The following is a 25,282-nucleotide window of genomic DNA, read 5'->3' on the forward strand; positions in this document are numbered from 1 at the left end:
AACTATTGACATGGATAGTAATCAAAAGTATGATCTCGGTGTGTGGCGTTGGGCGAGCGATAATAACAATCCTATGCTCCTTGTGGTTAGTCTGTTCTGTTCCGCTTACATTAGGTAGGCAGTGAAGAATGCCGACCCGCTGGGTCAGCGTTCGCATTCGGCTGGTTGGTGGATCTTAGTTGCTGAATTGGTGGCTTCGAAGGCCGACCGGCAAATTTGTGATTGCGGGTTGACGGCAGGCAATAAAAGGGTGTACATCTCATCACCAGACTCGCTGTGGGTATAGTTGAATCTACAAAGCTTCGCCTGTACATATTGCATCCCCCATCGTATTTACCATCACTGAAAACCACAGGTCAAAAGCGCACCGTCTTAGTCGCCATAAGCTCGTCAATACTCACAGCGCTGGAATCCCGCTCAAACGCACCTCGCCATGTCACGCTACTTCCCACATGCGGCGTATGCAGAGGACCAGTCCCTCGCCCGCACGATCCTGACCGTCCACGTGCTGGCCCGGGGCTACACCGCCGATGCCGTAGTGGGTCTTGGAGTATCCTCAGTCGGCGGGCTCTACACCCGGATCCGCGGCCCCAAGGCATCCGCTCCGGCCCCAGCCACCACAGCCCTGCGATCTGCCCGTCTTCTCCGCTCGACGGGTACGGCCAGCGCCGTTGGCTTGGGGCTCATGGGCATCGCGCTCTTGGGGAGGATGTGGGGGCGCAGCGACATTGAGTGGCGCGATCGTGCGTGGCGGCTGATGGAGAACCAGGGGCAGCTGGAGACGGACGACTGGACGTACGGTGGTGCTGCTGCGGGACTTTTCGCCGCCGCCGCGACGCCACAGATGAGGGCCGCTGGCGGGTGGAGAGCTGTTGCGGGAGCTGCGGGATTGGGAAGCGTCGCAGGTACGGTGGGGTATCTCGTTTGGAGGTATGGCGTTCATGACGGGAAGCATTCCGAATATGCTGTTGTTGAGAAAGCTGCGCTGTCAAATCTGTGATGTGCGCCAGGACGATTCAAAAGTCTTATCTTTCCTACATGTTTTGTAACTCTAGTGCAAATGTCCAAATCCTGACCTACCTACATATCCTTATAGTTTCTCCTTGCCGGGGGTAATCTCCTCAACCTTGGCAAACTGGTAGTAGAAATCCAGGCTCTGTGGGTTGAGCAGCGTGCCACTCGGCTTGATGGTGTGGCCCGATACGATCTGCTTCACCGGCAGCTCCACCTTCTTCAGGTTCACGGTTGTCTGCTTCGTCAGCTGCTGATCATACCCACGAACAAGCGTCACTCACTGGTATCTCGGGAGTCTGGAAAACGTATTTCGGCACGTGTCTCTTCGTCAGCTCCCTCTTGATGGCATCCTTGACTTCGGCCACCAGCTTTCGGTCGAACGTCTCGCCCTCTCGCATCATAAGGAACAGCATAACGCTCTCGTCATCGTCGCTGGGCCTTCGCTGTCCGACGCACAGACTATCGACGATCTTGCTGGAATAGTTCCGCTCAATGACGGCATAGATCTCCGCGCTGCCGAATCGAATACCACTTGGGTTCAGCACGCCGTCAGCACGTCCCAAGAAGGAGATGTTGCCTGTCTTTGGGTGTATGGAGCAGAAGTCGCCATGAGCCCAGACGTGGTCGAAGCGGGCAAAATACGCCGAGTGGTACTTTGTCCCAGGTTTCGCCGAGGCAAAGCTTGTTGAGGAGGGCGAAATTACAGTGGTATCACCCCAGAGATAGCACGGGATGTTGGGAAAGGCGGCTGTGGCAACAAGCTCCCCGGGTGTTCCGTGGGGCACTGCCTTACCTTTACCGTTCTGGAGCTCTGCATCGTAAATGGCAATGGGCACGCCAAGCGAGGGGCCCTGAGTGCCGCCGACATAGACTGGGTCGAGGGGGTTTTCCATACCAAAACAGCCGGCCTGTCATGTTAGCGAGGAAAAGCCGTCGACAGAAAACTTACAATGTCTGTTCCGCCTGACAAGTTAGCCAGGTGGACGTGCTTCGGAAAACCAACATCGTAAAACCACTCAAACAACTGATCCGATAAAACCATGCCCGTGCTGGTCACGACCCGCAGCGAGCTGAGGTCAGTCACATGCCGCGGACTGATCTTGTTTTTGGCCACCTCAAACATCCACCTCGGGCTGATACCCAGCTTCGTCACGCGTTGTTCCCCGAGAATCCGGATGAAAGATGCCAAGTCGGGAACAAAGGGTGAGCCGTCGTACATGACGGCGCGGGCTCCGGCCAGCAACGCCGCCACGTTGCTGAGGTACATGATCCAGCCAGTGGTTGTGTACTGCAGACACACAGACTCTGATGACATCTCCTCGTGCAGACGCCCCTCTTTGAAGCAGTTGAGCATGACACCGCCGACGGTATGGACGATGGCTTTGGGGATACCCGTTGTGCCGGAGGAGTAATAGATGAGGAATGGCGCGTGAAACGGAATGCGGGTGAAGGGTGGCGGTGCAGACGGAGAGCCGAGGAAGCTGGACCACGTCTCAGTCTTGGACGAAGTCACGTCGTACGGCTTGGAGAAGCGCGGGATAGAGATGACGCCGGAGAATGAGGGACAGGAGCCCATCCCGGAGACGACTTCGGCCATCTTGCCTCTCAGGTCGACCGTCTTACCGTTGTACACCGTGGCGTCGTCGAAGAAGATGAACTGGCTAGTCAGCAGCGTCTTTGGACCAAGGAAGAAGTAGCTTACCTTGGGGTCCACCTGGGTAGTTCTCTGCAAGATCCCCTTGACACCCATGTCCGTTGATGAGCTGCTGAAGATGGCGCCGAGCCAGGTCGCTGCCGTGAAGACAAGGAGCGTCTCAATGGAGTTGGCACCGACAAGAACAATGCGGTCTCCCTCTGTGACGCCCCGCGCTTTCATGGCGGCCGCTAGACTCCCCGCATCCCGGCGAAGCTGCCCCCAGGTGAGATTTCGCACATCGCCACGGTTGCCCTCCCGGATCTCGGTGACTGCGACCTTGTCGTCTTCCTTGCCTGTGGTGCCATGGTAGCCGATGGGGTCGGATGCATTTCGAGAAAAGAGGAGGTTCTCGGCCCAATTGAGATACACACCCGGGAACCACTTGGGGACAGCGTCTATCGGGAGCGATTCGTCCACGACCAATGACGGATGCCCCTCATGAATAAAGTTGGCGTAGGTGAAAAGGTGGCCGTAGAAGCTGGCGCGATTGGCTACGGCCCAATTATGAAGGTCATTAAAGGTCTGCGTTTGTGTAAGTGGAGGAGCGCCAAAACTGGGTAGGGAGGCGGACCTTGAGCTGGAGATTGAAGGCAGAGTTCACTGATTGTAGGAATTGGTACATTTGCGTGCTCCGGGGGTCCGGATGCTCCCAGAGCTTGCGGGGTATCTCCGTGGTGTCCATGGTTGAAGCCCTTGGTTTGGATGAAGATAAGCGCGTTTACCAAGATGTTGGAAGATGGTTTGAACGAGATGAAAACCAGATGAGATGAGTCCGTGAGGGAGATTGGGGCTTTTGGGGCCGGGGATTTGACGGTGCTTCCCCAACGTGCCTCGGGCTGCACCACCGGGCGTGCGGGGTCAGCGGCCCGAGCTAATGAGCCGAGGGGAACATGTCCGGACGGCGGACGGCCCGTCAAGAGTCCGGACGAGGATATCGGATATTCAAGCTCAGTCTCTAACGAGATACAGAAGAGGACAAGTGGATTTGACACAGAGACCGAACAATGTTGACTATCGCACACAATGCAAATCCGTCCTCCTGAAGCTACTGAACAGGAGCTCATCGAGCACGCCTGCATTCGGTGTGCTCCTATGGTGACCCCTTCAACTACTTACATGCCTCTTAGTGTTGTTTCACTGCTCATGCTCTATATCATAACGAAGCGTTACTGGCATACAATTCCCCTCCTGCAAGCATCTCTCCTTGTAGTGATTGCAATAGCTTATTTCCTTCGCAGCGGCCGACGCTTCCTTCCGCCAAAATTGCTTGGGCAAGAGCAACTCACCAGTGATAACATGGAATTACGTACCATCTCAGTCTGAAAGCCAATATGAGGGGAAGTTGGAACTCGGCAACCTATTGAAAATGAGAGAGCCGGACAAACTAGCCTGAAACAGCTCGGCTCACGGGGTTTATGTAAAGGACATAGCGACCACGCTTGAAGAGACCAGTTCCAGCTTCTCTGTTTGCTGTGTAGTTCCATCCTTGGAAAATTTTATCAACACACACGTCTTGATGATCAGCATGTAGCAATCGTTTTCTATCTGTAGTGGCTCAAACTATAGCCAGCATGGGGGATGGGAGCTGACCTGGGCTGAGACCAGTGGTGAGCCATCATCATACTACCATTAGTGGTTATGGAGGGCTTACAGCGTGTCGGTCATCTGAAGACCAGGCAAACTGTCAGACTGCGAGGAGGGTGCCCGTTGTGTCGCCCTGCTCGTGTTCGCAGTTGTGCGACCTTCTCTAGAGTCTAGGGCGATTGCAGTTGATGAATTGAGTCGTGATGTGAGGTGATGGAGGTCGAGTAGGTTTGGCAGAAACGCATCAAAGTTTTGACCTGAACAATTGACCAAACACTAATAAGAGGGGAACGGCGCAGAGCCTGCATTCCGCTCCAAGCGTTTTTGGACGTGTCATCATTACTCTGTACATGCACAACGTTCAGCTACGCATAGGAGGTGAGGCCTACTTGCAGGGGGTCGCCATACTTTTGGTGACTTCACTCCGCTTGAGTCCAAAAAAGGTAATTAATATGAAAGGGGATCCATCCGACTGGGCACGATCGCTGGGATTCGCCGGCAACGACCCATCCATTCAAACAAAGCCGTACCCTTGTTGATGCACAGCTTTATGACCTTACCAAGTCTTCCCAGTCGCCAACTCTCGAATCAAGAAGGTTGTTGTTTTCGGTCGATTGGATTTGTCGCAAGTCGTAGGGGTTGCAATCGTAGTCGTTCTCATCGCCTCGTTCACGTCCAAAGACACAGTATGCTTCCATCCCAGCTAGCCGATGCCCTCTTGCCAGTCGAGAACGACGGCTATTGCACCGCAGTTCGATCGCAGAGGGCCTCACTGGTTGTTCTCGGCGATACCACCGGGAAGAAAGTCCAGCAAAGTCCTCAATAAAAGGGTACTATTCGAACTTGGAGAAGGAAGTGATGATTCTGCTCCAACTGGTAAAATACCCTAATTGCCCTACTTCTTTAGAGTAACACCACAACGGAAGATAGACGGCATCGCGATCTCTCGCCAGCCGCTATCACAAGTATTTCGCGGCGTGGTTAACGATGCCCCGTGTTCGCCCTGCTAGGGTGCCTTGTCTTCTTGCGACGGCGCATGTGACTTCTGGACCCGAGGCCACACGGCCCTCTACCTAGACAAAGGTGCCAACCGTCGACGGCACGCCGGCCAACACCACGAAGCCGCATCGTACCGGCAAAATCGTATGGTGCCTGAAGATGTCTTGAGAGGCCCTTGGGCCGCCCTCAGGTGACAACTTGCCGTTAGCAGGACGACGCAGACTTGGCAATTGGCCACGTAAGAAGCGCAACCGCCCCCCCCCGACATCGCATGCTCACAGCCACAAGACGACTTCTCGGCGATGACGAGCCTGCACGGCTCCATCATCAACTACCGCGTCATGAATATTAGGACGTACCCCCGCTACATATAAGGCAGTGGGTGGGCACGCCCTCGTCGTCATCGAACATCATTGACAGCCCACAGAATACCTTGCTCCCAACGACTCGCTCGAGACCGAAAGGCTGGACCTCCAGGACCACCTGTTCTTCTTGATGTTCGACAACCGGCTCGGGCTCGCCTCCCTCAAACGACCCCGGCCGGGAAGGGGCCCGCATGCTGGACGTCGGCAATGGCACGGGTGTCTGGTACATCGACTTTGGCGACGATCACCCCAGCGCGGACGTCCTCGGCTCCGACTCCGACCTGTCGGCCACGCAGCCCGAGTTGTACGTTTATAGCCCCTCCCTGGTCGTCAAAAGATGACGTGCTGACTGCACAGCGTCTAGCCCAATGTCCACTTCGAAGTAGACGATCTCGACAACGAATGGATCCACTCGAAGCGCTTCGATTATATCCACATCCGCGGAATGTCGGGGAGAGTGCGCAACTGGCCCGGACTTCTCCGGAAATGCTACAAGTAAGTCCAACGCCCGCCGGTGGGATGAGATGGAGCCCCAGTCCGCCATAGGGGTCAGGAAACCTTAGGTACCGTACCGCGTGGAGGTCGATTTGCGAAGAGGTTACAGAGCGGTGGCAGGCTTGAGGCGAAGTAGTAGCTAGTTAGTTGTATATAATCACATTCACCCCACCGAGCCCTCTCAGCAGCAGCAGGCTTTGCGTTTGGTAGACACGACTCTCCGGAGCATGCAGTCGAATCGTGACCTCTGGGCGCCATCGACGCTACTTCACACTTCACGGCAATGGTCCAGAGAGTCATGGCTGTTGCAGGCAACTCTCCTCAATTCACGTTGGACCCGTTGTTTTTCAACTCGTGTTCTCATTCAAAATCATTGCAACTAGTTGAACAAGCCGGGCGCCGCATCAAGGGTATACCAAAGACACCCTACCCCAGTAACCTCAGCCGCAAACGCCGTATCATGACAACCTGGGCCTCCCATGTTTTGCTTTATCCCGACTCCGTGTACCATGCTTCCCCAACAAGAAAACCGTTTGTAAAAGTCTACTCTCGAAGGAGTCTATCAAAGCAAATGCGAACATCACGCAAGGGTAGCAACCTCTGCCGTGCCGTCACCCTCTTTCGTATTAATGCCCGATGCCGCCCAATTCATGGCATCGTTCATGCTCTCCTCGCCGAAGACGTTGGACATGAACCCCTCGTCCGAGTTGTTTACACCTTCAGGCGGAAACTGCAACCACTGGTCGACGTCGAACTCCGTCCCCGTCATGGCGTTCCAGTCGATTTCTTCCTGAGTCTGCATGAACTCGAGGTCGAGCGGTCCGGGCTCCTCGGAGCTGCCACTCGCACTCGGCGTCATGCCGCCCAGAGCCGACTCGTGATCTTTCTCGGTTTGCGGCGGGCTCGCAGCCGACAGGTCGAGCGCCGCAGCGTTGATGGTCTGTGGAAGGAAATCACGCTGCGGATTCGGTTTGGTCGCGAAGAGGGCCTCGCCGGTCGTTACGTACGGCAGGTTGTCGGGCGGGGGCGTCTGGGCGCCGAAAGTCGGCTCGGCGAGCTTGAGGTTCTGCTGCGTCATGGGCGCAGCGGTCTGCTGAAGATTAATATCGATGGCGGCTTTGCGCAGGGCCGCATCCAGAAAGCCTGTGGCGTAGTCGGCGGCAGCATAGATCTCGCGCAACTTCTCCATGACGCGCATGCACTGGCGGAAGCCACGGGTGGCGCGGTCTCTCGACTGCGACACGGGGTTCTTCATTTCCAGAAGATGGATGATCATCGCGGGCAGGATGACCGTGACCCCGGTGGTGGGGAGGTACCGCTCCAGGCGCAGCTGGTGGAGCTCAGCGGCCATTCGGGTGACGTGCATCGCGGCGTCGCGGACCCTCAGACGAGACATCTCCTGCACCTGCCTGGAGGTCGTCGGCGCGTGGACGGGAGATGAGGGCAGGAATTGTGGCCGATGCAGCGCCGAGATCGTGGTGTAGTAGACCATGTGCAACAGCGTGCGCTGGACGGCGACCGTCGACCGTCCATTCTTGACATCGAGAGGCGTCAGAGGGCGGTACTGGCAGATGGCAGGCAACGTGTCCGCCCAGGCCATGAGCTCCAGGTCGACCGAGGCCACGCTCTCGACGTTGTCGAGCTTCTTGTTGGGGAACAGCATCATTGTGCTGTTGACGGTGTTCTCGGGGCGCATCTTGTCGCGGATGAGGACGGAGTACTGCGCCTTGAGCATGTGACTGATGCAGATGCAGAGCCTGGCCTTGGAGATACACAAGGCAGCCAACTCCCGCTGCATCGAGACATCGCGGAGCAGCATGCACTCGGCGGGAACGATCTTGTTCTCTTCGGGGAGGATCTCCAACTCGAAGTCGGACTCCTGCAGCATGGGTACGTCAAAGTCCTCGTCTTTGATGCGGGTGGGCCGGCGCATGCCCAGGGCAATCAAGCGGTCGCGCATGAAACACGACCACCAGATGCGCTTCCATAGCTTCTGCTTCTGGACCGGCATGCTCGTTGCGGCCGGGTCGCGGTGCAGGCCAATGGTGTGGGCCAGGGAGATGGCGACGCCCATCCAATGCCATGTATCTTTTTGGTCGTCAGGGGTCTCGTACCAGTACGTCATCAACAAGAGGGCCTGGACGAGTATGAGGCGGTCCGACTCGTAGTCAAAGTCGTAGAGCAGCTGCAACGTTTAGCATGTGATGCGGGCCCCCCTGTTAGAGTTCACTTACCCTCGTCTTCTGGAAGAAGGCCTTCCTGGCGGCCTTACGCGTGGGATAGCCGGCCTCGCGGAGGACCTTCATGTCGACAAATGCGGTAGCGGCGAACATGACGGCCTGGTAGAGAAACAGGCTGATCTGACCGGCCAGCCCATCCTGGGCATTGATGACGGCCAGAAAGTCGTACAGCTCAAGCAAAGGCATGTACGGATGAACGTATTCGATGTATGCCTGCAACAGGGCATTCTGCAGTGGCAGGGCGGGTAGAGTAAGTGCCCCCTTTGCATGCAAGTAGGTAACATCCTCCTGGGCGATCTTGGCGGGGAGCGGTTTCACGAAAGCTGGGAGCTGGGCGTGAAGGTCGGGCTCCTCCAGGGAGGCAAGGAATTGACTCGTCCGCCCGTCGCCGTTGGTTATGCCGCCGAAGAGGGAGGCCTGGGCAAGGAGGTTCGACAGCAGGCGGCGAGAATTACTGTCGGCTGACGCTGCGGCTGCGGCCGATTGCAGCTTGGTGAGCAGCGCTGCGTTGTCATGACGGTACCCCGAACGTTGGTCTGTCTCGTGGTCAGTTGAGTCGTTGTGGTGGTGGTGGCGGTTGGGTGACATGTGAATGTGGATTATACGCAAACATGGAGGGACGGAGCTGGGGCCGCGGACGGAAGGGGGGAGGGGGGGGGGGGGGGGGGGGGGGGGGGACCCCTAAAAAACCGGGGGGGAAAAGTCTCCTGTTCTCCATTGTAGCTCCACGGGCGCTAGGTCTCTTGCCTGTCCATGTGGGATACCGCACGCCTTCCGTGCAGGGAATACGCGCCAACGTTGCTGAGGAGTTCCCGTGCGGATGAACCCTCAAAATATGAAGCGCTCATAGATTATGGTAGATAAAATTATCACCATACGCTTTACTCTTCCTGAACTTCTCTACAGAGGGCGCAGGTACTGCGAAATAGCGTGCACTCCTAAATACAACTACACCTGCCGGAGACGAAAAGCAGGTAATTGGAATTGTGAACGTACCTCTTAGACCTACCGCGAGTCCGACACCCATGTAATGCAATGCTGGTGGAAAACGTTACGAGCAGGGCCCGTTTATTGCCTGCAGCGAAGATAGCAAAGGCTGATCCCGGTTATCCCTTACCGTCAGGGGTCTCGGGGCTGTCGGCGACCCGTCATCTGCTCGAGAAGTCCTCTTCTAGTCTCAACATTAGGGCTTATATTGTTTGGATGCATTTACTACCAGGCAGATGGGGGGGGGGGGGGGGAGGGGTACGCTGAAGAATCAGGAGGCGAAGTCCTGACGTGGAGAGGTCCAGGTCACGCGGGAGGAAAAAGGCACTCCCTCCACACTTTACCCCGTTGCGCCCCCCTTCCCCAGTCCGAGCCCCGGACTTGGAGCACTGGACGTGGACCAGCACCCGGAAAAGCAAAAAAAAAAAAAAAACCACGAGCGGTAATTTGGACCCATGGGCAGTGCGGAACTGTCACACACACCTTGTGCCAAGAGAGTTCCGTGACAAAAAGATGGGGAAAAAAAATCATCAAAGAAAAAACCTACAAATCATGTGAGGGACGTGACCCTCGAGCCCATTTGAAGGGCCGCTGGGAGCCGAGAGTCCCCCAAGAAGTCCTGGGCCAACTCCAGTCATAGCTGCAGCTCCGGTACCGATCGTTGGAGTCGCGCCCAGGGGCAAAGCAGGCGCCGAGACGGGATTCGCTGCAACTGATCCGTTGACCGAAGCTACCGAGGCATTGCTGGGTCGGCGCAGCTCCGCGCTGCTGTGAATGTTGACTGGATTCGCGCCCTTGGAGCGTAATTGAGCCTCAGCACCCAAGTGCCCCGCCGTGCTGGCAGTCAAGAGGGTTTTCCTAGGGCAGCATGTTAGTCGAGTCCTTCTTGATGATTGCTGCGATTGCCCAGCCTGCATCGCGTCGCGCCTCGGCCGAAACCGAGTATGGGAGGCGTGCAGATTCCCAACACGGGGGGAAGGCATGAACGAGGTCGGGCAAAAGCTGGACTCACTTTCGTCGGCGGCTCTCCTGAACAATGCACTCGACATTGTCCCATCTGCAGTTGCCGCAGGGAGCGCCTTCAACGACGTCGCAGCGAACTTTGCGTGCGCGACAGCTCACACAGGCGCGGGCGGCTCTGCGCTTTGTCACCTTGGCCGGGGGCGCGCCATCCTTTAGGTCTGCGGCCTCCGAGGAGCGCTTCTTGCCCAGCTCCTGATCCGACGAGGTGTCGTTGGAGTCGTCGTGCTGGTCGTGCTGGTCCAAAGACGCCAGCTCCTCTGCGGTGGTAGTCGTTAATTCCGATAGATCGGGGGCCGGGTCGGCGGCGGGGGTGGCCTCGAGGGCTGGCGTGGTGATCGTTTCAGTCGCCATCACCGCGTGTTGGAACAGTCTCTCCTGTTTGGAGACCGCTTGCAATGCCAATTGGCGTGTGGGCTGGTAGTGGGAGCGAAGAAAGCTTGTCAATGGCGATGTTTGATGCTTTGACAGTGGTGTCGAATAGGGACTCTCAGGAGCGGCCGAGGTCAGACGACACGGTTCGTGGTCTCAACCACCGAACCCGCTCAGTAGCTATGGCTTCGATCAGATGACAGGGGCTCGTGTATACAGGCCTTGGGCGACAAAGGCTTGGTTGTCAAAGCAAAGGCTCGTCGAGGCGTGAGACAATAACGTAAACAACAGAACGGAGCGGAACGAGGGCGCGTTGAGATGAGCATTGAATGTTTCCGAGCCGGCACTAAAAAAAGAAGAGGAAAAAGCTATGCGGTGTCGATCCGCGAGGAATGCTGCGGCGGATGAGTAGACTCGCGTGTCTCTAGAATGGGTGTCCCGTGGCAAGCGCAGTGTGCATTGGAATATTTGTTTTTGGGGGTCCAAGTTCAGGAGAGGAGGCAACTTCAAGCTCGAAGTGTATGTATTGAAAAAGCCGGAGCTACGGGCTGGTGGAAGGGGAAGCGGGAATGTGGGGGTCCAAGGGTACGGAGGGGAAAGGGGAGAGGTATTATACTTGTATGATTCAAAATGGAATCAATCTTTCGCACCAGCGCCGAGCTTGACACAAGGAGCTTGGAACGGACACACACACACACACACACACCTTCTCTCTCTTTCTCTCTTTCATCTTGAATTCCCTATGAGGCACGCCCCCCCCAGACGGCGGCCCCATCCCACCCTCCTCCTTGTTGTCCGTCCCTCCACTTCTTCTTCCTGGGCCCTTTCACTCCTCTCCGATCCATCAGCGAGACTAGTCCAGGCGAGGGAACGAGGGAGGCCAGACCAGGCCAGCACCTCGCTGCACCTGGCAAGGTAGACAGACACAGGGCAGGGGAGGGTAATAATTAAAGCAGGATTCCCAGCCGCAGCAGCGGCGACTACCGATTGTACCTACCTGCGAGTATCTACATCGTACATACCTGTAATAACGTACGTACCTGGCTACGTACCCGAATTATGGGGAAACGAAGCTAACCGTGAGCAGAATGTAAGGAATGGAGACGGAGTGGATAGGTTAGTCAGGTATGGGACAAGGATACTGGATGAGACGGAATTCCGATCGAGAGATACGTGCACACTACTTAGCTACCTACCCAAACGACCTAGAACAGACAGGTACCGCTACCACCCAGACCAAGTACCTACGTATTGCGGGCGGACGATATGCCTCTCTGCTCTCATTACAACACGTACCGGAGCGTCCCGTCACTTCACGATGCAAAACAACGACGGTCGGGTTGCTTTGCCCCTTCCTCCCCTTGGGCCCGTCTGCTTGCTGCGCTCGTCCGCTTTAGTGGCCGTTGGCTAATACTTTGAGCTTCGAGTGTTTCGACCGTCGGCCGCCGCCTTGACATATCGAGCTGTCATCTTTTTCTTTTTCTTTTCTGTCCGATGACCCGTGACCTGTACACAGAGGCCACGGGACGTCTCGTCGTCTGCCACGGCCGAGCATTGGCCAGGAGCCAGCGTGGAACCGATTCTTCCATGACAAAAAAGTCGCATCCGTGCATGACATGTCTGACTAGGTAGGTGTACAGAATGCGACATTATGTCTTCTGTGTGGATAGGCATATTTTACACGTACATACGCGAGCATTCTTCAAGTCAGCTCGCCTGTACGGATACTGGCCAGTACATACGTACATGTATGTTGTATGCAGGTATGTACGCATGTATGTTTGTACACAAGACAAACCGCTTCCCCCTCTTCTTTACCTAAACCACCTGGTAATACTCTGTATGAATACACACACACACACACACACACACACTACTTGTACAAGACTCGGTGATGAGGTAGTGAGTGAGTGTACACAATACCTACACCCCTTTCTCTACCCATCTTACCGTGAATTTACGCCTCCCCCGTCCGCCACCGCGGGCTCGCTCGCGTGTGCACCATGCTGTTCTCCCATCCCATATATCCTTCGAACCCTCTTCCATCCATCCGGTCGAACCAATCCGGAGATGCTCCAACTCTATCACATTCGAGACGCAACCTGACCTCATCTCGGTCCGCATCTCATACCTACCTCACTCATCAGCAGACGACCAGCGCCAATCCCCCACATCTGCCAATCGCCACGGCTGCCGTGTTTGCATGTGAAGCCAATCATGACCAGACGTGCAGATGTTGCAGATGTCGTAATCAAACGTCCACGAGCCCCTGTCCTCTTCCAGCCAAGCTTGCCTGCATTGGAGCTCGAGTCCTGGTCGGGGGAAAGGGAACAAGAGGGGGGAGGGGGTGAAGATGAGGGGCGCTTTCCGTGCGGGGATGACCGTCTGTCTGTCTATCTTGTTGCTGTGTTCGTAGGCAACTACATACGTAAACTACCTACTTGGTAAATTGTGTAGCAGTAGTTAGCAAGGCAGGGAGGGCATCGAGCGGTGATTGTTCCGCCGCACCTCGACGATTTGGGTCCTGCTTATCTGTACCTACACTAGCCGCAGCCGTGCAAGCCCGTCCTCATTGTCGTCGATTGTCTTCAAACAGGACTCTTGGGTAGTGTATTGTGCTCGTGGCCGGTGAGACAACCAATAATAAACCAACTACCTAACCTACCTACCTACTTACCTACTTACTACCTGGGGGTTTCCGCACGCCTGCTGCACCTGCACCTGCACCTGCACACCAGCTGCACATATACCTGCGTCCCTAGGTAGCCTATACCGGCCGATCCTACTCTTTCTCTGATGCTGCCTCCCCTCCCAAGACCACTCACTACTACTCATCGCGCCTGCTTTCACTCAACAGATGTCGTTCCACAAGAGGCGCTCTCTTTGTTACTTATCACCAGTCCCATAAAACTCGGCTTGCCGTGTCTGATATGGCGTGACGTGTTTTAAAAAGCTGCACCAAATCGACCTTGCCGTATCGACGCTAGTACAGTACGTAGCTTGTGCCAGTGCCAGTGCCATTGCCACGCCCCCCCCCCGATCCAGCATCTTTCTTACTTCATCACCAGCCCGGCTTCTCCAGTACCAACCTCACGACAACACGCCCAAACCCAAACCGGCAGACCGTCTTCTTCACCGCAAAAAGGAATACACACCTTGTCGTCCCCGACGTCTTCTCCGCTATCCGTTTCTGCATCCCCATCGTCAAGATTCGACCCCCGAAAGCCACCAACACCCGCCGGCTCCCCTCCACAACATCCACTACGCGGCAGAAACCCGACCCCTCCCCGTTTCTCCCCATCATCACTCCCACCTTGTGGGGACGGCCAATCACGACTTTTGGGCATGCCGCTGCCTTGGCCAACCCCTCTCCGGGGCTGGGCTTTGCCTTTCGCTCTTCTGCCCGGTTTATCATTGACCAGAATCTACATAGTGCAAGTACACACTACAGAGTACACCAGTGCTAGCTAGCCTCGCGAGTCAGGAGCCATCGAGTCAGCCCTGGTGTGGGCGTCAAGGATCATGCTCAGGCTGCGGTCCACCCCAGCCCTCATCGTGGCATCCAACCAACCACAAACGCCTACATAATTCTTAGCCCATCGCAACTATCAACCACCCCAGTGGCCCCTCAACTTTAAAGCATCACGAGCCGCTGTGCAATTTTTACACCTCGTCTCAAACACTACCCGTGCTGTTGGGTCAGGTCAACTGTTTCTGTCCTTAGTCACCGAGCTGATGTGTTGCGACGGACCATGTCCGAAGGCAGTTAAGCGTCTCGACCATCCCCATCAAATCTGGAGTCTGGAGTGTCTGGTGTCTTGTGTGTTTGAGGACACCCCCATAGTTGTGCAGTCCCGCAGTGTCATGAATCACCCGTCACATTATGGTGCTCATCGTTGTCCAGTAAGAATTGGGCGTCAAGATTTGAATAAAGTCTGCTGTTACTTCACAGCTCAGCTTCTCGAACCCCTCCTCCTTTGCTCTAGTGATCCATCAGGGTTTCGCCTCGTCATCGTTGTTGTCGTCGCCGTCTCGTACACTGCAATGTACATACGCTATGCCATGCCCTTTGGTCCGAAGGATAAAATGCACAATTCCCAATTCATCCGCTGTCGCTACCCTATTCATGGTGTCACCCCCCCAATCACGTCCCATTCCATACCTGGAAATACCTCCATTTGCCCAGCTGGATCCGGCAATAGCCGGCATGGCCGGCAAACCCCTGTTTGGCCACCTCGACTCTCAATTGTCGATCACGATCCCGTCTTCAGGTCTTGACAACAAAGAGCAGGCAAAAAAAGAAGAAGAATGAAAAAAAAAAAAAAAAAAAAAAGAGTTTGGGTAAAATGAAAACACTGGTGGAGTATCTATCCAAATGCAGCCCAGACCCCCTGAGAGAGGCAGCGATGTGCTTCGCCCAGTGTCAACCACCACCCCTGCGTCCTGTCGAAACTTTAGCGAAGGTCCCCGGTGCGTGCGGTACGTACAGCCGTGCAATTCCCGTTGATCTATGCCGGCCCATATCCTGACTCCGTCTAAACCTTGGAGTGAGAGACAGAGGCAGAGAGAGAGAGAGAGAGAGAGGATGATGCAACAGACTGGAGTTTTGCTGCCTTGGGGCGTTTTCCTTGCTGGCTTTCGCAGCCAACCGTTGTCACGCTCGGCCGTCGCAGGTCCATCCACACTCCCTTTTCTCCGATATAACTTGCCGTGAATGCGAGCGCGCCGCTTGGTATGACGCGCGTGCCCTCCATACTGCTACCGTCACACGGGGGCAGTCCATTCCGGCCTCAACATCGGGGGCAGAGGCTCTTCAAACATCAGGATCCGCCCCGGAAACGCCTACCGTTGCCGCCAGCAGTGTGTCGTGCTGGCTTCACGCACCCGAGGCCTGCGAAGCCGAGTGTCGCAAAAGCCAAAACGGCACCCCCCCTCCCCATGGCCATGCCATCTCAACGCAAAACTGGCATACCCCAATACGAACCATCATTAAGACAGCCGGGTCAAAATCTGGCATCCGGTTAACACAAGCCGCCTCAGCTTGGCGCCGGTACACGAGCTCCCCACCACCACCACCACACACCGAGTGGAGGAAGGGAACGCATGGGAATAAGCCCTCTCGCCAATCACCATATACATAGCACGCCGATGTGGGTCGGACCCGGCCGGGCCTGGGTGGGTCCCCGACTTGCCCCGATTCTCATATCCGAATCTGCCCTTGCGTGCAGTTCCATTGGCCCCCCCCCCCCCTCTCTTTCCTTCCAGTCTTGTTTGCTCTCCCAACGGACCCCGGCACCGTCTCCACGGCTCCTTTGCAAATCAAGGCACAGCGGGAAGAGGGGCAGATGGGGCAGCTGGCTGCGACAAGCCAAACCGACGGACGCGCCTCCTCCCCGCCCGTTGTCGTTCTCCGCTTACTGCTTACAATACCTGCTTTACCAATGGTTGGGCGGGCTAGTGTCGAGCAGCACACTCTCGAAAGCGGGCGGTCCAAGACTTCGAGCGGGCGGGGAGTTGTCCGTGGCTGGCCTCCATATGGGCTACGACTGCTGCCGCCGCTACCGTTACCGGTTGTGCGTGCCTTCTCCATGGGGTAAGCCGCCTCAACCCCATGCTTGGCTTTTCCGATGATACGTTGCCCGGATGTTCATTGCTATCCATTTAAATTTCGTTTTATTTTAGTCTTCTGGCAGCTGCCTCATCAACAATGTGGGCCAATCATTTGTCTAGTTTTGCGTTGCGATCGCCGCAATGTCTTCCATCCAGTATCCATGCATAAAAAATACAAAACAAAAAAAACAAGTGAACGATATGGCGACACCCTTTTACTGGCCAACCGCCGGCGCCGCCTCGTTAGCCTTATTCAACCGCGCGAGCGACTTCGCGTCTAGGCCGGCGTACCACTGCTTCAACAGAGCCGCATACGACGCCTCCCCCTTCGTCAGCTCCACCGGCGGCCCCCGAATCTGCGGTAGGTCGTCCTGGCCCTCGCGCTCGAAGACGGCCCAGCTGGACCCATCGTTGGCCCGGAGCCCAAACCCGCGGCCCGTCAGCACCATGACGCTAAAATTGCGCAGCAGGATCACGTCGCCCGGGTGTACCACTGGCAGCGCTGCCTTGTGCGGTCGGAAAATCTGCACCGCGACCGTCTGCGCGGGCGCGATCGAGTGGTCTGTGATGTTGAATGCCAGCATGATTCCCCGTGGACCTCCCTTGGCGCGCTTGGCCTCGGGCGGTTCTGTCGTCGTAACCGCGAACACATCCACGGTCTTGCCCGGATGATTCCGGAGCACCTTGAGCGAAATGCAGTCTGGCACGTCGACGCGCAGCGATCTCGTGAGCTGCACCTTGACAGCAGCGGGCGTCTGCTCGGCAGCCTCTTTCGGTGTTGCCTCTCGTTTGCTCTGCTTCGACTTAGCGACATCCCTCTCCTTGGGCTCCTTCATCTTGGAAGCCCGCGATGGTGACTTGATGGCGCTCCTCGCGAGCTGCACGCTATCGTCTTCACCATCTGGCGAATCGCTCTTCAATACCAGACTCTGTGATCTTGCACCGGTAACTCGCGTGCTATCAGGGGTCGTGCGGTCTGATAGGCGCGTCGACCGTCGCGATGCAATGGACGCACGGGCTAATGTGACGCTAGGATCCTGATCCTTGTTGGTAGTATCCGACCCGTCCCTTCGGTGTCCGCGGGCTCGCCTCGGAGATGGCTGCGCGGCGTGGACTTCCTCCGAGGCATCCTCGGCGATAAGAGACGGCTGCGCCTCGGACGGTTGTGCCGACGAGTCTCGGATTTGTGATAACTCGTCGTTAGTAGGTGAAGTCACATCGGCTTCATATGATGCCTCCAGGGAAGGCTCGATGGTTTGTCGAGATTGGGCCGGGTCTGTGGGTGCTGCTGCTTGGTTCTCCGGTTTCTTCTGAGCCTGCAACTGCCTCTCATCTTCTGACATAGAGACCCAAATCTGCGATGGAGCCTCACCATCAACCTCTGGCACAGTGACCTGAGTATTGGCCTCTGGGATCTCTGTGGTCTCTGTGGCCTGGGTCTCGACGAAAGACTGCGAGATGTTTTCAGCTTGTTGCGATCCACCCAGTGTGGGCAGCTGCACATCATCATCCTGCATGTCGAGCTGCTCGCTGCTTTGCGGGCTTCGCGTCTCAACAAGCTCGACCTCGCCATGTTCCATTGCAGGAGACGGCGCCATCTCGTTTGATATGGTATCATCCGGACGATCCATATCCATTACGTCTTCAGATGCTGCCTCAGGCAAGCCCTCGTCAGTAGCAGCCTGGGGCTCGGTGACAGAGGTCTCAACCGTCACACGTGATATTTCAATAATCTCAGTCTCTGAGGCAGAATTCGCGTCGCCAGCTGTCTCGCTGTCTTGTGAGACTGACCGCTCCTCAACCGTCTGCAGCGTCGTGATAGTTGTGACTGTTTGATCCTCAAATATCATTGACTCCTCTTGGAGCTGGGTTTGGATGAGCTGCTCCTCGGTCATTTCATCCATATCCACATCCGAGTCTTCATCTCTCGTCTCGTCAACGAACATCGCTTCAGTGTCAGCCATGTCCACATCAGCAGGGCTAGGGGAGTCCCCGCTGATAGACTCCATATCTACCTCGACCGGAGTGTCGGGGAAATTTGTGACTCCTGTATCGATCTCAGACTCGATGGCGGATTCTTGTTCCATAGTAATGCCTCGGTCGTCCTCAAGGGGTTCGCCCTCTTTCAACTGAACCTCTGAAATTTCAACGTTGCTGTCGGTTACTTCGGCTTCGAGCATGTCCGATGTTGGTTCTTCGACCACCTCTTGGCCAACAACTTTTTCGGATTGAGTATTTTCCGTTTGTACTTCAACGGCCTCAGCCACCTTCATTTCGACCTCTCGCGTCGGTTGATCATCGGTAACGGCATGGATGCCCTTATCAGAGTCGACGTATGTCTTCTCAGTTTGGACACCATGAGCCTCCTTGAAATTGATAACTGACTCTTCCGGCGATTTTTGAGCATCGATTTTGTTCACAGCATGGTCGGAAGGGAGGGTGTCTCCAACTTGGGATTCGGTATTTTTGCTCGTCTCGGATCCCGGCAAGACCGGTATCTGTTCGCTTTCGGTTTCCATTGTAACTGGGTGGGACAGAAGAGTCTGATTGCTGTCCACAGGGACTTGCGAGTTTTCGTCGGCTGGGATACTTGATTCTTCATTCACTGAATCTTTGGTCCCCTCGTCCGTCCCATCCGTCGGCGTGTGTCTGCTCTCGACGGCTGGCTGGTGCGGTTGAGTCTGGGGTTCTTGGTCTTGTGCCTCGGATTCCTCTTGAATGGCGAAATCTTCGCGCAACGATGCCTGTTGTTCCGTGTTAAGGTCGGCTGGGATTATTGCAAAAGGCACAGATTCCGTCTCCGTAACTCTATCGTCCAAGCCCATGTTTGTTTCAATGTCTGTCCGCTCTGGAGTTTTCCGGTCACCCTGGAGGTCGTCCGCGGCCAAGTCCTCCTCCAATCCCTTCTCCAAGTCTGCCGCAAGTACGTCCGAGTCACGCCTTGAGCTGGGCCGGGAAGAGCTTCGGCGGAGGCTCGTGGCCTGTGGCAGCTTGATGGGACTCATCGTTTCGAGATCGTCACCAAGCGTCGCTGATGTCAACTCCGGTGCATCAAAAGCAGATCTCGAAGACATTGAACGGAACATCGGTGTTGGCGTGCCCTCACGGGATGCCTCCTCCTCACTCTCCTCGCCCGACGAGTCAGAGGAGATTTGTTGGTCATCTTCATTGCTGGCGGACTTTGCTTCGCTCTCGTCCGTATCGCTCGGATCGTCTTTTTCCATTTCGTCAGTGGACCCGTCGTACTGTGGCATCTGTCGCGGTTGAGCGGGAGTGTGTCGGGAAGGCGGAGCCTCGTCCTCCTCCTCGTCCTCGGAATCCGAAAGCAGACTGATTATCTCCGGCGCTCCTCCTCGTGGTGCAGTGGGCGGTGGCTGATTTTCCTCGTCTTCGCCCTCCTCGTCCTCGTCCTCCTCGTCTTCGTCCTCCTCGTCTTCTTCCTCCTCCTCGTCGTATTCATCATATTCTTCTCCATAGTTCTCGACGTTCTCTTCAAGCTCATCTTCCTCATTATCCTGAAGTTCAGGCTCAAGAATTTTGTCATCTTCCTCTTGACCATAGTCCGACTCTAAATCTATACCGTCGTCGTCATCCTGGTTGTTGCTGAGATTGCGGTAATTGGTAATGTCATAGTCTCCGCCAGCATCGTCGGCATCGTGCTCGGCTTCATCTTCACTGTCTTCGCTGCTGCTGCTGCTGCTGCCACTACTGTTGCTGCCTTCTTGCTCGCCTGCTACAGCTTCGTTCTCTGCATGCTCGTAGGGTCTCTCGGCGTGCGTCCCCGAAGGAAGTTCCTGCTCGGGGCCATCTTCGTCCTCCGAAGCATGGTCTTCTTCCACTTTCAAAGCCGCCTGCTCGCCTTCTGGATCCTCGGGATTTTCTTTGATGGGGATCTCGCGCTCTTCGGCCCAGCTATCGCTGGACATGGCTTGTGTCTCAGATCGCTGCCCTGCCTCCTGTCCCTCAGCTGCTGCATCTCCAGATCGCACAGGCGGCCTGGAATAGTGTGTGGATGTAAGCCCCCATGGAACTTGCTGAGGCTCGATAACAGCGTCTATGACGACTGTGTGGCGTTCCCCTTCAAGGCTATGCTGTTGCGGATGGTCTTGATACGCGGCTATTGACTCAGGCACAGGCTGTGACGTGAGTGCGGCATGAGGTCCAAAGTTGGGACCATCGAGAAAAGATGCCGGGTAATGGCTATGTGTATCAAGACCGTGATCGAGCCCAGCTTCGGGGTATGCGCTCGGATGCTCATGGAATGGCCCTTCAGCGCCGTAATGTGGCTCCATGCCTCCCTGGAGATCATGGCCAAACACCGGGCCGAGGGATGGCTGCTCAAAAGCTGGCGTATGTTGTTCGTGAGCCGAGGTAAACATGGGCATTGGCGCATGCTGTCCAAACGAGAGACCTGGAGGTAGCTCAACATCTGGACTGTGGTGTAGATCAGACTGAACCCCTGAGTCGACCATTGTTGATTTTGAAGGTGTCTGCCAGTACGATGCGTTCTCGCGAGCCTCCGCAGCAACCTGAACATCCATGAGGGGGCTCATATCCCGCTCGATTGTCTGGCAGCCATCGTCGACCATCTTCGGCCGCGAAGGCGTGGCTACCGCCGGTTGCTCCGCCGGTTGTTCCTCCACCATTGGCGTATCTTCGCTCTTCTCCTCTTCAGGGTTCTCCGGCTCGGGGCTTGGCGATTGACTAGCATATCTCCAGACTTCGCTGTATCGGCTAGATTTCGGTCGCTTCTTGGAACGCACTCTTGCGGCGACATCTTCGTCAAAAATATCCATGCCGCCATCAAACAAAGACCCATACGACATCCGAGCGCGCTTGAGAAATGCAGGCGAAGCATATTCGTCCGCCACAACGCTCTGATCGATGGGTCTCTTGCTAGAGTGCGAAATAGGTGTTGTTATTCTCTCGGGTGTCTTCTCTTTCTCAGTAAACGGGTCGAGGGCTGCCTGTGACAGCTCAAGTTCGGGCTCTGGTTCGGGTTGGACAGGGTGATCGACATTAATGACCCTTACGTCGTCAGAGTCGCTGATTTTGGCCTTTGAACGTTAGCATAGAACAAGCAAATCTATACCCGACATACCTGAAGGAGCACCCTCTCCGTGAACCTCAACTGCCAATCCAGACTTGTCCCCGGAACACGCGTCTTGGAGTCGTCCACAACGAACTCGACTCCATCCAACGACAGTGTAATTTCATCGCCACTTCCAAGAGCTGCTTCGGAAATTGCCTTGGCGCTTGGTCCATCAAACTCGACGCGCACTTGGCCCTTGGCGCGACGAAGTCGATAATCAGGCTCGGCGAGGAGGAAAGCAATCGTCTTCTTGACAATACTGTAGGGCCATGTGATGGTAACGACACCCCGCGCGACACGCTTTTTGGGATCCTGTATATTGGGGCTCAATTGCGCAATCGGAATGCCTTCGGCAGCTTCGAGCTGCGCAGGTAGCTGAACCCCAGACATCGCGTCATGGGTCTCGGGACGCGGCGAAGCTGGTTATGCTGAGAGGGAGGACGTTCTGGGCTATCGATCATCAGCGGTGGATGTGAAAAGCGTCAGTGCTTCGGTTGCTTGTTGTTAGGAAGGGATCGAGCGTGGCCGGCCGCAAAGGTTGATTCTACGGTACGGCATCGTCGTGAACAATTTGGTGGTGAAAAGTGGAACGAAGCTCAAGCTTCACCTGCCGCGATTGCCTGTGGGTCCAGGTCGCAGATAGAAATGGCAGGCGGTGTACGGATACATCGCAGGATACAGATAGCGGGAGCCGCATTTTTATCGATAAGCGCGCGCCTCCCGCTACCTCCCGGATCTCCATCGAGCATATGACGAAAAGCTCAGGTGAACTTTGCTTACCTATCTAGGCAGCTTAACTTTCACCTATCCGGATCAAAATAGGCATGCCTTGCAATTTCGAGTGCATTTTATCCAATCAGATCATCCACTCAGTTGTAGGAGATATGGTGGACGTGTCGAGGACTTCCGTCGCCCGGCAGTATCCACAAATGCGTCCGAAAGGGTCCGATTAGGTGATTTGCCGCCGATATAACGCATTGCACCCCGCGGGGCATGATCTGTTGTGTGTCGCATTGCTTCTTAAGAAGCACCGGTCCATTCCTGCAAACAAACAGAAAGGCACACCTTGTGTGTCTCACATCAACATGACTGCCCCGTTCGATATCAAGAAGATCGCCGTCATCGGTGCCGGGCCGACTGGTTTGGCGGCCGCAAGGTACCTTTCAGCGCAGGGAATCTTTGAGACTGTGGTTGTCTTCGAGCAGCAGGCCGAAGTAGGTGGTGTCTGGAACTACAGCGAGCATCCAACCACATCTCTCCATGTGCCTCAAACCGATCCATTCTGTCCGCAAGACCCTCCGCTCCGGTCCAAGCCCGGCGCGCCTCCCGTGTTCCCCACCCCAATGTACGAGTCACTTCACGCCAACACGGTCAAAACGACAATGAACTACAAAAATGCGCCCTTCCCAGATGACACGTGGGTGTTTCCGTCTCGCCAGTCCATTTACAAGTACCTGGTGGGGTACGCCAAAGACATCCGCCACCTCATCAAGTTCTCCCATCAAGTCAAGTCGCTGGCCCTCCGACAGGAGAACGGCAGAGATCAATGGGACCTCGATGCAGCTTGCACCATCAGTGGTCGCAGGTTCACGGACACGTACGATGCGGTTGTAATCGCCAATGGACACTACGACGTCCCTTTCATTCCTGAAGTGGAGGGTATCGAGGCATTCCACAAGGCTCACCCCTCAGCCATCCTGCACTCCAAGAATTACCGCGTTCCCAAGCCCTTTACGGGGAAAAAGGTGATTGTGGTCGGCAACGGACCGTCAGGCCTGGATATTGCCCGTCAAATCAGCCCGGTAGCAGACAGGGTGTATCTGTCTGTCCGGCACCCGACCCCACCGGACAAGGTCCATCATGTTGGCGTGACGGAAGTCCCGCGCATCGTGGAGTTTGTACCGGGAAAGAGGGCTGTTGTTTTTGAGGGGGGGGAGACGGAGGAAGATGTCGACGCTGTCATCTATTGCACCGGCTTCTTCTTCAGCTTTCCGTTCCTCCCCGAGCTGCTCAAGCCGAATCTTTTGACATCTGGCAAAGGGATCCGAGGCTTGTACCAGCACCTGTTTCTCATACAGCACCCGACCCTCGCGTTTCCCGGGCTACTCATCAGGACGGTGCCCTGGCCGGTGGCTGAGAACCAGGCTGCAGCCCTTGGGGCGGTTTGGTCGAACGGGCTGAAGTTACCACCGGTCGAAGACCAGGAGAAGTGGGAGCTCGACCTCTTCAAAAGACGTGGCGACAAGAACATGCATGTATTGCTCGATAACGGAGATGATGGTCGCTACCTCAACTTGCTGCATGATTGGGTGGCTCAGTCGACCAAGAAAGGCAAGGAACCTCCTTACTGGCACGACGAGCAGTTTTGGGAGCGGGGGGTCTACTGGCCTAGCAAACAAGAGTTCGAGAAGCGAGGGGGGACTGCGACGACGCTTCGAGAGCTTGGTTTTGTGTATCCAGGAGTGGGGAAGTGGGTGCACTTGGGGCCGAAGCTGTAGGATCCCGTTGTCGATAGCAAGCGATAGAGTCCAGACCATCAAGCGAGTCTATAATTATACCTTTTTGCTTCGAGATGCGATCAGCTACGCGCAAAGTCGAGGCTCGCCAATCGTGGTGAGACGGTCGCGCAATGTCCAAACGCTGCACCTCGAGCGACGTGCCTCGGAACTTCAGGACGCTTGTCTACCGAGCTCCAGCAAAGCTCCAGCAAAGCTCCACGACCCCTCGTGTTCAATCTAAGAGCTCCAGGGGGAGGTAGCCGAATCCGAAGTAGCGTGACAGGGGGAGCTGTTAGGCGAAATAGTTCGGAGCGCGTTTCCGGGCCAGCCATTGGTAATTTAACGATGGCAGGGGAAACATTTTCTTTTCTTCTCTTCTTGAGCAATCAGAGGAAATGAGCTGAGCCAGGTCTCGGAGTCCATCGCATCTTCTTGGTTGTGACGCGGCTGTTTGGGGTTTAGATTCTGGAATGTGTTCGAAAGACGATGTCCCAGAACAATCGCAGAGCTGCATCGGCGACCAATGGCAATGGATGGCCTGCGACATGTCGACATTCTGCTCCTCGTCTCTTGGGTTCTTGGGTGCGTAGCTACCAACTGACTAGGTAGGTACCAAGCTAGTCTACTATTGGCAAGGTAAGGTCGCCGTAGTGGGGGATGATGATCGCCGGAAACGCTGGAAGCGGCTGTGCTGATGTAAGTAAGTCGTCCCCTGTTGGAGCTCACGTCGCCAGCCCGCGCGCGCGCGCCACTTACGACCGCTACCGAAAAGACTTTTGTGACAGCTTGCAGAGCTTCGTTTGACACCGTTTGCGGACGGGCCGTGTCACCTTGTCGAACGAAGCATGCAGGCCTGACAGGGAAACTCCATGTATCCGAGCATCGATGATAAGGTGAGTGAGCAACTTGAGATGACAGGCTGCACGGCAAAGTAACGGAAGAAGAAGAAGAACGTATTGCAAATTCCTCTACAAATATATGGACGGTGCAGTAGCGTAGCGAGACATACCAGAAAGAAAAAACACCACCTTCGGAACATTCCAAGTCGCGTTCAGAAATTGACACCCTGTCGGCCCAAGCCGCAGAGGCTGGCAGTGGGTGGTGCATCGATACCAGACAGGGACACCCATCACGGAACCGGCATGATGATTGCGAAAGACGTGAAGATGCGGCGATAGCATCATGTACCGCATGGGGGTCCTAGAGGTTTTCAACACTAATTATGCAGGATGCCGCATCTCGAGGCGCAAGGAGCAAGCAGAGCCTACCTACCGCAGTCAGATCCGCTCAAATGGCCAACGACGCGAATC

The 25,282-nt window shown here is 55.8% G+C and overlaps 6 protein-coding genes across 6 annotated transcripts; 3 read left to right on the forward strand and 3 right to left on the reverse strand.

Annotated features, from left to right (window-relative positions):
- Nucleotides 1-433: 433 nt before the first annotated feature.
- On the forward strand, nucleotides 434-1,000 carry GLRG_04911 (uncharacterized protein; the record flags this gene model as incomplete). The annotated part of the gene is made up of 1 exon (XM_008095596.1): nucleotides 434-1,000. One exon carries the CDS (start codon nucleotides 434-436, stop codon nucleotides 998-1,000), a length of 567 nt encoding a protein of 188 aa, XP_008093787.1.
- A 90-nt stretch (nucleotides 1,001-1,090) lies between these two features.
- Nucleotides 1,091-3,392, reverse strand: GLRG_04912 (acetoacetate-CoA ligase; the record flags this gene model as incomplete). Its single annotated transcript, XM_008095597.1, has 5 exons — nucleotides 1,091-1,249; nucleotides 1,296-1,922; nucleotides 1,964-2,671; nucleotides 2,717-3,232; nucleotides 3,282-3,392. 5 exons carry the CDS (start codon nucleotides 3,390-3,392, stop codon nucleotides 1,091-1,093), a joined length of 2,121 nt encoding a protein of 706 aa, XP_008093788.1.
- Nucleotides 3,393-5,849: 2,457 nt separating this feature from the next.
- On the forward strand, nucleotides 5,850-6,157 carry GLRG_04913 (TAM domain methyltransferase; the record flags this gene model as incomplete). The annotated part of the gene is made up of 2 exons (XM_008095598.1): nucleotides 5,850-5,966; nucleotides 6,023-6,157. The coding sequence occupies 2 exons, from the start codon at nucleotides 5,850-5,852 to the stop codon at nucleotides 6,155-6,157; spliced, it is 252 nt and encodes an 83-aa protein (XP_008093789.1).
- Nucleotides 6,158-6,733: 576 nt separating this feature from the next.
- Nucleotides 6,734-10,754, reverse strand: GLRG_04914 (fungal specific transcription factor domain-containing protein; the record flags this gene model as incomplete). Its single annotated transcript, XM_008095599.1, has 4 exons — nucleotides 6,734-8,338; nucleotides 8,388-8,929; nucleotides 9,928-10,238; nucleotides 10,393-10,754. 4 exons carry the CDS (start codon nucleotides 10,752-10,754, stop codon nucleotides 6,734-6,736), a joined length of 2,820 nt encoding a protein of 939 aa, XP_008093790.1.
- Nucleotides 10,755-16,597: 5,843 nt separating this feature from the next.
- Nucleotides 16,598-21,864, reverse strand: GLRG_04915 (uncharacterized protein; the record flags this gene model as incomplete). Its single annotated transcript, XM_008095600.1, has 2 exons — nucleotides 16,598-21,439; nucleotides 21,484-21,864. The coding sequence occupies 2 exons, from the start codon at nucleotides 21,862-21,864 to the stop codon at nucleotides 16,598-16,600; spliced, it is 5,223 nt and encodes a 1,740-aa protein (XP_008093791.1).
- Nucleotides 21,865-22,559: 695 nt separating this feature from the next.
- GLRG_04916 (thiol-specific monooxygenase) lies at nucleotides 22,560-23,972 on the forward strand (the record flags this gene model as incomplete). The annotated part of the gene is made up of 1 exon (XM_008095601.1): nucleotides 22,560-23,972. The coding sequence occupies one exon, from the start codon at nucleotides 22,560-22,562 to the stop codon at nucleotides 23,970-23,972; it is 1,413 nt and encodes a 470-aa protein (XP_008093792.1).
- Between the last annotated feature and the right edge of the window lie 1,310 nt (nucleotides 23,973-25,282).

This window comes from Colletotrichum graminicola, assembly GCF_000149035.1.
Source record: "Colletotrichum graminicola M1.001 genomic scaffold supercont1.16, whole genome shotgun sequence".
Classification (NCBI taxonomy): domain Eukaryota; kingdom Fungi; phylum Ascomycota; class Sordariomycetes; order Glomerellales; family Glomerellaceae; genus Colletotrichum; species Colletotrichum graminicola.